Source organism: Penicillium expansum (assembly GCF_000769745.1).
Source record: "Penicillium expansum strain MD-8 chromosome Unknown contig83, whole genome shotgun sequence".
NCBI classification, from domain to species: Eukaryota; Fungi; Ascomycota; class Eurotiomycetes; order Eurotiales; family Aspergillaceae; genus Penicillium; species Penicillium expansum.
Window position 1 is genome coordinate 1 of NW_015971356.1, and position 13,899 is coordinate 13,899.

The following is a 13,899-nucleotide window of genomic DNA, read 5'->3' on the forward strand; positions in this document are numbered from 1 at the left end:
CATTTTCTGGATTGTCAAAAACGACGGGGGTACATTCTTACCCGTATTCACAAGGGCTCCTCACGAACATATCGCCGGCTTTGACCTTCTATCTCCAGATGACCGCGCGTTTGCTTTTGACTATGATCATAGTGGGAAGCTCGACCACGTGACCTTCTACCGGCCAGGAAAGGGCGCTTTCTGGATTGCCAAAAACAACGGGGGTGAATTCTCACCTGTTTACGTCCAAGGGCAGGGTGGCAACGGCATCGGTGGCTATAAACTTGCAAGGCTCGCAGACCGTGCGTTTGCTTTTGATTATGATCACAGTGGAAATCTCGACTACGTGGCCTTTTATCGGCCAGGAACTGGCACTTTCTGGGTCATAAAGGAGTTAGAAGGGCGAATTGTACCGTAGGGTTAGGGTTAGTCATTGCACAAAATCACAGCAGATGTAGAAAAATGAAATGTCTTTTTAAAGTGTATAATCAAACCCCCTCCTCTAATTCAACCCCTTTCTAGTTCCCGGAGTAACAGCATTATGGAGTAGAAGGCTATGCGAAAGAGCTCCTCTTGGTGCTCCCAATCGATCCCATTCACAGTATCCCAAGAGCAGAAGACCCTCTAGCAGACTCTGGTAAGAGACTGGCTCTCAACTTTGGGTATTCCTATTTAGTTTTTGTCAATTCAATACTGATTGTTCCAAGGCGCATATCCATCCGACCGTGTAGTCTTCGTGGGATAGAGGGGCCCTGGCTTCCATGGTGGATAACGTGATGATCGGATTCTTGACATGGAATGACTGGATTATTGATTCGTAGGGGGTATGGGAAAACAAGAATGCGGCGGAGCGTAGGTTAGTGGAATGAAAGTCAGAGTTTCGAGTAGGCGGGGTTGAGAGGGGAGGCTCGCAGAGATCGACTTCAGGCTCCATGAAAACCCACGGACTTTCCGCACGTGCATTGTAATCTTACATTGCCAGGTATTGTAATATACGGAATGCGCCCCAAATAAAACGTAGCCCACTCAATGAATGATCTGCGCTAGGGCCTTGGCGGTGGGGCCTGGGAAAAGAAATGCAATCACCAGAGCGGAAGCTGATTTCGCTGCTGACTGTACTTTGATTGGATGAATTAGTGCTGGCATAATAGGGGTGTTCAAACTTATGGACCGTCACTGTAACTCGTGGTATTGAAATTGTTACAGGAAAATTGATATTCCGCGACTGTCTTTAATTTGATCTAGCGTATCTTGGCAGTGGGGCAAGAGAATCACTCGAAGACTGTTGACAGTTGCACCAGTTTTGGGATGTACTGTAGCAGGCCTAGGGGTGTTGATTAGTCACCTCTCTCGGTGCCCTGGTTTTTCGTCTTGAGGTCTGGCTGAGGCACCGGCTGCCACTGCCGCCCATGATCTTCGGTTTTTAATTGGTGCGGGGCTTGTTAGGTAGGATTGGTACCACGGAAGTGTACTTAGAAGAATATCACATGGTACTTCATACGATAAAATCACTTGGAATACCTACCTAGGTACCATTAATACTCATCGTCTCATCCATGGATGGATGTTCCCCGGGGTTGAGTATCACTTCGTAACAACAGATGTCTGACGACTTTGTCTGCCATATTAGACCGAAATGCGTCATCATAATTTAAATCATTGCATTGTTAAATACCTAGCTCGATGGATTATAGCCATCGAAGGCACCTGTCTAAAAGACTAAAAGAACTAAAATTGTCCACTAACCATTTTTTGTTTCCCCTCGAAAATTGTTCTCCCCTTCCGAAAATCACCGTATACTATATCGCGCTTTATCATGTCAAGTCAGAGTAAGTCCTTACAATAACCATCTGCTCTAGCCCTACTAAAGAACAATCAGGTTATAGTTGGGCTTATGGTCCTCTTAAAGTACATTCCTTCCTCGGCGAATGCTACATGTATCTTTGCTAATTCTTTGTAGATTAAGGGTGAAATTAACTCTAAGTCGGCTGAAATTTCAGCTGAATATTCTATTGTCGAAAACACCTATAAAGACAAGATTGTTGGAGAAAAGTCTACCTCGCTTCTTAGTGGTGAGCCATTCGTTTACTCCGGGGAGGCAGGAACATTCATATCCACCTTTTCTCTACAAGGAACAGCAATTATATCCCATGTTGAAGGAGATATCTATGATACAGCCCTGGCTAGTATTGAGAAAATTGGCAATGTTTGACTTGGACCATTTTGATAACGTCACATGATATACATGTCTTGTCGCGGCTTGCCGGAATATATATAACAGATTTCAGTCTACATTACCATTGGAGTTGGCTTCTGATGCTTTATACTGATAGCCTCCATTAACAAGAGCAGGAGTAGATCCACCAGTGATGTTTCCTTCCATATACCAGTGATGCAGCAGCCACTGCACGTAGTGGAAGGAAATCCCATGGCATTAATGGCGTTGGCAGTGGATGCGGCAGCAGCGAGAACGTACAAGCCCAGTCGAAAAATCATCTTGAAGTCTGGAAATATTGTGCAACTAATATTTGGATTGTGTTTGATATCCTGAAATGGACTTGCTTGGGCTTGGCACGATTGCTATATAGTTAAGACTCTAAGTTCTCTTTTCATAAGATACTTCCGCTTTTTCTCTTTTAAAAGCTATTATTATTGAAATCCTTACTTTATCAATTAATAGTTTTCTCATTAAATAAAACAAGAATAGTCGGCCGCGTTTGCGGCCTTGTCATATCTTTTTAGTTAATCTTTTTGGTTGTCTTTTTGGTTGTCTTTGTTTTGTATATATTTTGCTGCTCATCTCAGTTGTATAGATAAACGGTAGAAAAAGACGGAGAGAGGCTTAATTTGTGAAATGGACTTTTCTATGTATAACTTTGGATAATCAGGCTGAGTGTTGATTTGTGGGGCCGAAACTTCGCTACGGTTCTTGCTGTCTATTTGTGTATTATTGCCCACCCCCTCTGTTGGAGCGCGGGGCACGGCCCTCCTCTAAGCGGCTCACTAAGCCATTCATAACTAAGCTCATGCCCATGCCCAGGTGCTCAGGACTGTCCGTTACCTACTATCGTGCTGTCATAGTATCCTTAGTTTCCTCGCAGGAAACCCCCAAAGACCAGGACGACTTAAAACTAAAGGAAACTACCGCACTACCTACGATGTCCGAACAAAAAATCCTCGACCAACGCTCGGCTATGATACACTCTGAAGCAGCTCAAGGCTATAGAGACGACGGGGTTCCTCACGACTCGGACGACGAGCCCATGATCTACGAGATTCCCATGGACTACGCAGCTTTTTCACGCCAGGAGCGCGACCGCCTTATCGCCGAGGGCGCGGATCCTAATTCTGTCATCCTCCAAAGCGAACTACACAATCATATCATACGGCGAGAAGGCGAGTCTATTGACGACTATGCGAAGCGTTACTCCGATACTATGAACGCCATGATTCGTCGCGGCGTTTCTATTCTGAATGATCTGCTTATTGCTGATGTGGTGCCATCCGAATTCGGAACCGAAGATGGGAGGTTTTTCGATTTGGGCCCGGAATCGGGCGCGACGAAGAGGGAGTATCGAGAATTTAGTCAGTGGATCTCGGAGGTATCGGTAGCAGGACAGACGTATGAGGTGCCGGAGAAGTGGTTGAAGTTTGAGAAGCCAGCGGGGGATTTGAATTATGACAGCGGGGATAGGCCATGATCATATTTCCTCCGGCTTAAGATCAACCCATCATGGGGTGCCGAAGGTAGTCTAGTATACAAATGTCTATCAACTCGCCGTATCAATGCAAATGGTGATGCAGTTCTAACTCCAGTCACTCTCTAAAATGGTCGGGATCAAGGTGAAACGGGACCGGTCGAGCGAAAGTAGCGCAGATTGCGCTCAAGGGAGTATAGACTTGACGAGTCGCACTAGGGACAACGAGAGTGGCGGAGCTCGGTGATTCGGATAAATAGCAGAAATGCCTCGCCTATAGAGCACGCACGAGGCTGAGGAAAAAAGAAAATCGGGCGGGCAATATATAGCGAGAAGTCGAGGGGGTGATAGCAAGGATTATATAGAACCACGCATAGGAATAAACGTACGAGGACAAAAACCAAAACCTTTACTAGTTCTAATAGCATAATTCCTCAGAATAATATTATAACAGTCCGATATGGTGTAAAAGGAGGCGACGGTGGAATGACTATGGTTTGGCAGAATCTCAACCCGAAAACTGGTGGTCTTCTACCTAGAAATTTTAGCTAATTAGACATTGCTTAAGCGTCGACTATACCTGGTTTATTTTGGTGAGTGGATACTAGCAAAAATATCGAGTAAATTCAATGAGCTGGTCCTAAGATAATAAACGGGAAGGTTGATGTTGGTCAGCACTTGTAGCCGCCACACCAAGACATCCCGTGATCTAGACCCAGCGATCTTTCACATGAAGCTAAAGCTTCACCTACCTTGGGCCTAAAGAGTCTATTGACGTCATTTACCACCAAAATATGAGTTATTTGTCAGAGTCGCGTGAGCAAAGATTATGTTCGAGTAGGAGAAGGTGAGAGGGCGACCTCGGGAGAGTGCTAAAGACCTCGCCCCGTGTTGGGACTTATGAGTTTCCTTTATCTTGATCACTTCTCCTGACTGTTAATCTCGCCTTTTTTTTTTTCCTTCTGGCTATCCCACCACCCACCATAACCCTGTCCATCATGGCCACTGTAGCGTCCACTACTGCAGCAAGGTCATCCGAGCGAATGTACATCAATCGCTCGGATGGTTGGCTAGGTGAACTTACTAAGCGATCACTAGATGACCACGATGAAGTGCAATTTTTCCAGGATGGATTAAACACTGGCGCTCGTATTCTAGGTAAATGATGTTCGGGTGATGTTCACTCGCCATACGCTAACGTGGATCACATCTTGTCATAGGTGACGGCCGGGTAGATATCAATATTGATCAGCACAAACCGCACCTTTCAGGGCTATTAAACCACATCCAGCACCCGGATATACATTCTACCCGAGAGGCCGAACGCACCGCCAGTGCAGAACGACCTTACTTGAAGGATGAGCATTTTCCGCTGCACTTAAACCTCGTCATCCAAGTTATTGGTTCCCGAGGCGACATTCAACCGTTTGTTGCACTAGGGAGAGAACTGAAAGCACACGGTCACCGAGTCAGATTGGCCACACATTTAACTTTTCGCCAATTCGTTCTCGATAGCGGTCTGGAGTTTTTCAATATCGGAGGGGACCCAGAGGAGCTGATGGCTTACATGGTCAAAAATCCGGGCCTTTTACCGGGGTTGAAGGCAATACGCAGCGGAGATATCCAGAGGCGTCGGCGTGAGATGAGGGAGATATTTAATGGATGTTGGAAATCTTGCTTTGAAAAAGGTGACGGGACCTACATTCACCAAATTAAGGAAGATCCATGGAGTGAGACTTTGGATTATCGACGACGGCCCTTTGTGGCGGATGCTATTATAGCCAATCCTCCTAGCCTGGCCCATATTCATTGCGCGCAACGACTGGGCATCCCTCTCCATATTATATTCACGTGAGTAGACCCTCTTATAAACTAATATCTGGTCGCATTTCGCATACTGAACACCACATGAATAATAGAATGCCCTGGTCACCAACCCAGTCTTTTCCCCACCCATTAGCGAATGTTCACCCCCGGAACTGCAAGCCGACTATTGCAAATTTCATGTCCTATAATGTTGTCGACATGATGGTATGGGAAGGCTTAGGAGATATTCTAAACACGTTTCGCAAAAATACCTTGTCGCTCCAACCTCTGGATACAATGACTGCCCCCAACATACTAAACCGACTACATGTGCCTCATACGTATCTATGGTTAGAAATTTGTTTCTGGTCTGCAGAACTGTTCTAATATGTGAAACAGGTCACCTTCATTACTACCTAAGCCCTCTGATTGGGCTGATAATATCGATGTATGCGGCTTTAGCTTCCTCCTATCTGAGACCAACTACACACCACCAAACGAAATAACCACATTTCTCAGCGCAGGACCAAAGCCAATATATATTGGATTTGGGTCCATCGTAGTTGACAATGCTGTCGAATTGACGAAAATTATATTTGAAGCTGTCAAAAAGACCGGACAGCGGGCTCTTGTCTCAAAAGGCTGGGGAAATCTGGGGGCAGACGAAGTGCCGGACAATATCCTTATGATTGGAAACTGCCCTCACGATTGGCTATTTCGGCAGGTTTCATGTGTGATCCACCACGGTGGTGCTGGCACCACAGCGGCAGGCCTCGCGCTAGGTCTGCCGACGATAATTGTCCCTTTTTTTGGAGACCAGCAATTTTGGGGAAATATCGTCGCGCGGGCTGGAGCTGGGCCACCACCCATACCACATAAACGTCTGAACCTGCAGAACCTCTCAGATGCAATACAGAAAGCACTAGACACAAGTACTCTAGAGAGGGCGCAGGCAATCGCGAGGAAAATGCAGGAAGAGTCCGGCGTGCGCCATGGGGTGGATAGCTTTTATCGAAATCTTGACACCCAGTCATTCAGGTGCTCTCTAATCCCGAACCAGCCGGCGGCTTGGCATCTCAAACATACTAAAGTCAACTTGAGTGCCTTTGCAGCAACGGTTCTAGTGAAATTAGGGAAGATTAGTCCGGATTCACTCGTGCTGTAAGTTTTCTCAAACACAGGTCACCGCAATTGCGAGAGTTTCTTGCTGATTTGCCTCCAGTCACCGTGCAATGGAATATGATACATTCCTGGACCCTCCCGACCCACTTACTGCTAGTGCTCAGTTTTTCTTTGGGTTCATTACGAGCTTCGTGACTGGGCTTGTAGATGCGCCAAGAGAGATTGTGCATGATCTTGTTTCTACTGCTCGTGGAATGCACCAACCCCATGAACATTTTGATCGCCGCGCAGCATGTCAAGCAGCAATCTCTTCGCCGGTTCAGTCATCCCCAGAGAATAGTAATGAGAGCGAGGAAATACAAATCCAAAATGAGGGCGGGCAATTTCAGATTGAGAATGATGAACCGGGAAATAGAGAAATCCGAGAAGAGGAGAGTACACAGGAAGATACTACCGATGAGGACAATGAAAATGATGTCAACGAGATCACTCGAACTCGGAGCCTAGAGCGGAAAAGGAATCTTCAGCTCGAAAAGTCCAAGACAATGAGCAGCTCGATGACACCCTCAAAACCACCTAAATTCACTATTCTACACGAAGTTGCGATACACGGAAGTCAAATGTCGAAGAAAGTGTTGAAGGTAATCATATGGTTACCAACCGATTTGTCACTAGGCATGGCCAGAGGTTTCCACAACGCGCCCAAATTATATCACGACACAACAGTAAACGACGTCCCCCAGGTAGTCAGTCTTCGAAGCGGGTTCAAGGCGGCAGGAAAGGTATTAACAGCCATACCAGCGCCAGTTTGGGGCCAAACGTTCTGACATATGCACAGGAGCTCAAAGATGGATTCCACTTCGGTCTCACAGGCCTAGGAACACACCCTCGTGATGGTCTCAAGCATGGAGGTACTAAGGGGCTCCTCAAGGGGGTCGGAAAAGCGGTTGGTGGGGTGTTTCTCAAGCCGACAGCAGGTATGTAGAATATGCTGGGCATGTTTTAGTGATCTTTTTGTTTACAATCTAATCTTAATTAGGAATATGTGGTCTAGCAGGATATCCCTTGAGCGGAATACTCAGAGAGATCAACGACTCACTAGGCAGACATCAAAAATGCATGATTGTAATGGGTCGCATTTCGCAGGGACTTGAAGAGATGCGAGAGTCTACGCCCCACCAAAGGGAAGTGGTATCCGAGGGGTGGATTGCAATTGAACATGACTTGAGAAAGTCGAATAAAAGATACAGCCGTTTGCACATGTTGGACCCCGCCCAAGTTGTTATTAGTTGAGTGAGGTTTGAGGGGCTCTTGTGGCCTTAAATAAGAAGTGTCAACAGCCTATATATCGCTCTATAAATTGCTCTGTATAAATATTATGATCAGTTATCAAACATCATGAACACGTCTCTTTTCTGTTGTTTGGCCTTGTGGATTTAGTCCAAGCCCAAGTTGACCTGCGGCTCTATATAGAATAAATGGAGAGTAGACCCAATTGATCCCAAGTAAGGATTCCTGCGTCACTAGGTACTGACAAGAATGAATTTTAGTCTGACCTGACAGGCGCATGGCCCGACCCACATAAAATTACCGGGCAAATTTTATCATTGTCTTTGAGAATAGCTCCATTGGAATGTAAGGTTACTAATGGGCCTTTGATATGCGTGCGCTGATCGACATTGATCATCATTTTGCGCCATATAAAAGAGTACACACCTCCCTGAAACCTACATACAACCACGCACGGCCACGCACAGGAACCGGTGGCGCTAAACCGGAAGGGTCAAATAATGGGTAGCAGTTTGTTACTGACTCATGTAGCCAATAATATGCTTTTTCTACAACAACATCCGATATGGTGTGATCCAGGGGGACAGCGGAAATACCATGGTTATGCGTAGTGCTATGAACAACAATCGTGGTCTTTCCGTATAGTCACGGGGGGTTTTATAGATACATAAATCTGATCATCTAATCAGACGTAGTGTCATGGGTATAACTATCTATTTGGGTTTAGCGCGAGACTGTCTCGACCCTTCTTCCTATATAAGAGTAGTGCCAGTCAAGCCTCCACTAACAAAAGACAGAAGATACGGGTAACGGAGCGGCATAGCTATACCAGGAAGGCAGTAATGGAGAGTGTCAAAACACTTCGTAAGTCACTACGCATTGGAACCTTGAGATGTGTTAAACACCCTTCTACTTCCGCCTTCTTAAATTAATATACCGCCTATTATCTCTTAGCTTTTTATTGGTAGATATTTAACAGGCAGAATTTGGGGTGTTAACACTTTTGCGTAGTGACTTACTATGTGTTTTGGGGGTGGTCAGCTCGCTTACCGATTACGTTATACGTATGTAACCAGTTAGTCATACCTGCCGCAAATTTCCCTTTCCCTCCCCTCACGACTCCATCTCATTCCCTCACGACTCCATCTCATTCCCTCACGTCTCCATCTCATTCTCGATCGGCGATATGAGTGACATTGTCGATTTTGTTTCTCCAAATGCCCCAGACCTGCCTAGTAAAGAGCAAGTTAGATTGCTTTGTACTAAACAAGGTCGGAGGGACAACCATTTTATCCACGTCTATAATGGTAAAAAGTTATTTATCAAATATGAGGTCCCTTACTGCGAATGGAAAAATCAACAATTTTTATTTGATCGGATCAGGGCAAGCGCCGCTATTCGAATTCCTGAAATTTATACTGTATTCGGTATATCAGATAGACTATATCTGATTATGGAATTTATTCAAACCGAGTATATTGCGTCCGATATACAGAGAGCAAGAGCTATTTCTGATCTTGTTTCTATTGAGGCCCCCCTCAATATAACACCGGGTCCTGTCGGCGGGGGGTATATCCATATGAGAATCTTTTGGGATAATCAGATATCGGATATTACCTACCCTTCTATCCAAGACCTAGAGGATCATCTTAATCGTGTTTGTATCCCTAAGCTTTTAAGACTAAATAGTTTTAGAACTAATATTATTTTAGGTTTTAAAGGTCTTTAAACTACCTAACCAAGAGGTAGACTATATTGATTTCAGCCACGAGAGAATGATCTGCTGTTATACAGATCTTAAAAAAGCACATTTTCTAGTTGATACAGACGGCCAGCTCTGGGTTTCTGCGTTTCGTCAAGTCAATTTTCTTCCTGAGACTTTTATGTACTTTGCTTTAGGCAAGCAATTAGGGGGAGACCCACTCCCCCCTGAGTACTATAGTATGATTCCAATCATACCTACTCAAAACCTAAAGGGGCTTTCTATAGTAAGGCGATGGTTTCTACATGGTAGCAGTCGGTATTGTAGGTAGAACCCTCCCTTTCTATTCAGAGGATTATCTTACTAACAAGTTTTTCCTAATAGATATCAGAGATTTGGATATTTCAAATGTTGGCTAGGCATAATCACTTATGGGAAACGAGCATCTGTTGGATATCAGATGATCTAAGGTGACAGACCTTTTCCCTTAGATAGCTTCTCTTCGTCTCTTTCTCCCTTGTCTCTTCTTTCCCCCAGTTTCGTCAGACAAATGCCAGATAATCAGTCGGAGTATCTATCATTCTTTCTCTCTTATACAATTGTCTGCTTCCAAAGCACCCAGTTCAGTGAAAGGACCCTTGCTCGGACTTTCAATCCTTATTTCTATATCTAGCGAAAGTTGTGAATAGAATGAAAATCAAATCGTAAATTCAGCTTTCAGAGCTCGACAGAGTCAGACTGTAGTATTTCGATACCTACGCACTTGCACTAAGTCCTCAGTGATAGATCACATCAGTCAGAACAATATAGGAGTAAGTATCCGGAAAATCACCGCGCAAAACAGGATTGAACCATGTCATACCCTCTTTGCCATAACGCATATTGAAATGCCGATAAAAAGCCGCACTATCTTCTTCTCTTGAAAAGGTGATAACCTCAGTATCTTCCAAACGACGGAGGAATTGCGACCTAATATTTAAGTTAGCATGCCACGGTAAATAGTCGGTTCGAAGGAATTGCGACTCACATAAAGTCCCTACAGCCCATATATCCGTTCCCATCAAATACGAATGTAAATGGTAGGATTTTAGACAAATTGATAGGTTTCAGAAAGTCTTTGACTGTCTTACCCGGGGCAATTGGTACGTCGATCGATTTCAGGGCTCTTTGGTGAGGTCCTTGGTAACCGAGTGTTTTAACAACCAATTTACTGCCCATATTACTGGAATCGGGGATGTTGCCGTGAATATCAATACTGATCAAGATACCGGTTGTGGAAGGAGGCGCATATGGTGTAGCTTTCATGACAGTATGCTTGAACGCGAGTCTGAGGGCGACATGGTTCTTCTTCTTATCGTCGGTCCCATTGACAGTCTCGCCTTCATTCAAAAACTCAAGCGTACAGGCCGAAACTTGTTTTCTCAATAATGGCAAGGGTATTTTGTCGTGCTCGTAAGATTGGGATTGTGTCACTACTGACGGTCCAGCCGTGAGTAGCTCGAAAGTGGACCCCGAGCGATGGATTCGAGTATTGGCCATCTATTCTTATTAGTATGAGTCGTTATCTTGACTGAGAAAACTAATATAAAAGCTGCTTAGCTTGCTTTTGTATTCTGCAGTTACCTAGCAGAAAATAACTTCGTTTCGAAAGGATACAACACTGTCTTATACGAAAAAAAGTAGCTAAATGCAATTTAATTGGAGAGCTATTAGATTCGAGCTTTTCTATCGGATTGAATGTCAATTGATGAATGCATCTTAGAGTCAATCAATTATTGATTTATTGATTTATTCATTCATTTATTTATTTATTTATTCATCTATGCATTCTTTTAATGCAAACTCCGTTAGCCTACTGTAGTTGTATCAGACACAGAGAATTATATAGTCTGAATGACTTCTAAGGTCTGATGTTGGCGAACTTAGATACCTTGCTTACTATGGAGCCCGTTATAGTAATTTAAGTGTTTTAGTTTTCTGCCACTAGTACGACATACTGCTTAAGGGTAAGAAACCACGAATATATAGGGCGATAAGGAAGGTTTGATAGAACTACGTAAAGAGACGTATAAGGACAAAGAGCGCTAAACCAAAATTAATAGGATTAAACCTAACGGAGAAATTCTCTATCTATATCCGATATGGTGTAGTGGCTAACATCGCCGTCTCTCACACGGCAGCCGGGGGTTCGATTCCCCCTATCGGAGTTCCTTTTTTGTCTTTTCTTTTATGGTCTATATTCTAGTTACCACTCACTCTATTCCTTTTCGAGTGGGTTGATGCTGCTGTTTTGCCACAGAGATCAAGCTAAGATGGCACAGAGCGCTGGCATGAAAATTGATATTACGAGCGCCACAACGTCAAACAAATTTCGGGTCACACCATATCCGACGGTCTTGTCTAGTCTACAATAAACCTGCCATAGCATCCACTCAGAGTGATATATCATTGTATTCCAAGTAGCATCGGGGCGAATGTTTTGAATAAATCCGTAGATTATAGATCGGTGACTTAAGCTGCAGCAGAACGGAGGGTTGCTTTCAAGGTTAGCGTTGCGGTGTGAGGAAAATAGTTAATACAAAGGTGAGACTTGTAGGAACCATCTAGGCAATAACTTTCACTCGAGGTTCATTAGATGAAAATTGCGGGGCCGGAATTGCCGGGAAATGAATGTGAAGTAATAGTATCGGGGGGATAGAGCCAAATAAATGAGCCCCTGTGGTTCCGAGTCCTACGTTACAGATCATGGAGGTGAATACATATTTTCATTGGATAGCTCATGGGTGTGCAACTCCCAACGTAGCAGCTCTGATCTGCCTGGCAACAACATCAAACGACAACCCAGAACACCGGTTACTTTAAAAGGATGACCGAGAGACTTGCCACTGCCTAAACCCTGGGATTAAAACTTAAAAAAAACAGGGATATTCGTTTCTTCGGCTTAAATCTGACATCGGGATCAACCGTGGATAATCACCATGTTGACTACGACCGTGAAGAATGCAGAATACTGTGCAGAAATTTACTTCATACATACGAGATATATCTGAATAACGACAAAAAAGCCATGGAAGTGCGTTTTTCTCTAACCAGGAAACGCCCGCTTCGTCAACAGATCCGATTCCCTACGTCGAGCAATAGCTTGTTATATAAAGCCACTACGACGCGGACTATTTCTATCTTCACTCAATCTTTTATCTCATTGATCTAAATAGCAAAATCTTCCTAAGAGTTCATATATTTGACCCATTATCTAAACAACCATGAAGACTTTTCTGACAATCTCCAGCGTTTTGGCTTTCGCCGGCCTTTCAATTTGCCAGAATACATGCACTGCAGATGATGTTCTCAACTCACTAAATGCAGTCGAGTATTATGCAGATAAGATGCAGTCCGTGACCGATGCTTCAAGTGATAACATTGATCCCTCTGCGGTAAGTATAGATTCATATCGTCTATATAAGGACCCTAGCAAACTAATTACGCCTCTAATCCAGCCCATCTTCAAAAATTTCGAAAGCCAAACCAAGCATTTCAATGAGGATTTGCAGTGCACTTTCAATACGACTCAAGCGGAGCAGACCGCTATTTGCAGTGCCTATGAAACAGTTAGTTGAATTCCAACCTTCTGTGTGGACTATATCCCCTAATATAACTTCCCTTTCTACAAATTCAGTTCGCTACCTCACAGCTGAGTTACCTGCATGTGGCTGATGGACGCGCTTCCTACGAGAAGAATGGACACGGTGATAATGCTGTTAAGATGCATGGCTATATCTTACAGTCGCAGCACGCTTTGGAGGTAATTTATAATTTCATGATTATTGGTTAAGTTCTAACATGCAATATAGAACTACACAACTCAAGTCAAAGCAGCAGCTGCATCGTGCGTGGATCGCATTGATACAGTTTATACACCGCTGGGTACACAGCTTCAAAAATTACAACAGGCTTACCCCGGGACGGCTTAGTAGAAGAGAAAAGCTGTCATACCTAGGGTAAACGCTGTGATATGTAGCCTAAAGGGGAAAGAACCGAAATCCGATTTTTGATGAATTGCTGTTTCAGAATGTCTTCGCTAGTTCCAGGTGTTGAGGTTTCTGCCAACCTGGTCATACTTTTTGGAGGAATAGTTTTGCAAAGCTAGCAACATCAATTTGAAGTTTTTATTTAACCATGGCCACACTGTCAACGCAGCATCCCGGAAATTGAGTGTAGTCAAATGCAGATTCATACTCCGTAACTCCCGATTATAGTCCAAGACGACGCCCAACGTCACCGTAAAGAGAAACAGTAAATATA

The 13,899-nt window shown here is 44.2% G+C and overlaps 4 protein-coding genes across 4 annotated transcripts; 3 read left to right on the forward strand and 1 right to left on the reverse strand.

Moving 5' to 3' along the window:
• Positions 1–3,005: 3,005 nt before the first annotated feature.
• Positions 3,006–3,680, forward strand: PEX2_029070 (uncharacterized protein; the record flags this gene model as incomplete). The annotated part of the gene is made up of 1 exon (XM_016740182.1): positions 3,006–3,680. The coding sequence occupies one exon, from the start codon at positions 3,006–3,008 to the stop codon at positions 3,678–3,680; it is 675 nt and encodes a 224-aa protein (XP_016597304.1).
• A 995-nt stretch (positions 3,681–4,675) lies between these two features.
• Positions 4,676–7,590, forward strand: PEX2_029080 (UDP-glucuronosyl/UDP-glucosyltransferase; the record flags this gene model as incomplete). Its single annotated transcript, XM_016740183.1, has 6 exons — positions 4,676–4,835; positions 4,898–5,528; positions 5,597–5,833; positions 5,883–6,644; positions 6,706–7,387; positions 7,444–7,590. 6 exons carry the CDS (start codon positions 4,676–4,678, stop codon positions 7,588–7,590), a joined length of 2,619 nt encoding a protein of 872 aa, XP_016597305.1.
• A 2,783-nt stretch (positions 7,591–10,373) lies between these two features.
• PEX2_029090 (uncharacterized protein) lies at positions 10,374–11,136 on the reverse strand (the record flags this gene model as incomplete). The annotated part of the gene is made up of 2 exons (XM_016740184.1): positions 10,374–10,566; positions 10,625–11,136. 2 exons carry the CDS (start codon positions 11,134–11,136, stop codon positions 10,374–10,376), a joined length of 705 nt encoding a protein of 234 aa, XP_016597306.1.
• Positions 11,137–12,860: 1,724 nt separating this feature from the next.
• PEX2_029100 (uncharacterized protein) lies at positions 12,861–13,568 on the forward strand (the record flags this gene model as incomplete). The annotated part of the gene is made up of 4 exons (XM_016740185.1): positions 12,861–13,031; positions 13,095–13,205; positions 13,274–13,399; positions 13,449–13,568. The coding sequence occupies 4 exons, from the start codon at positions 12,861–12,863 to the stop codon at positions 13,566–13,568; spliced, it is 528 nt and encodes a 175-aa protein (XP_016597307.1).
• Between the last annotated feature and the right edge of the window lie 331 nt (positions 13,569–13,899).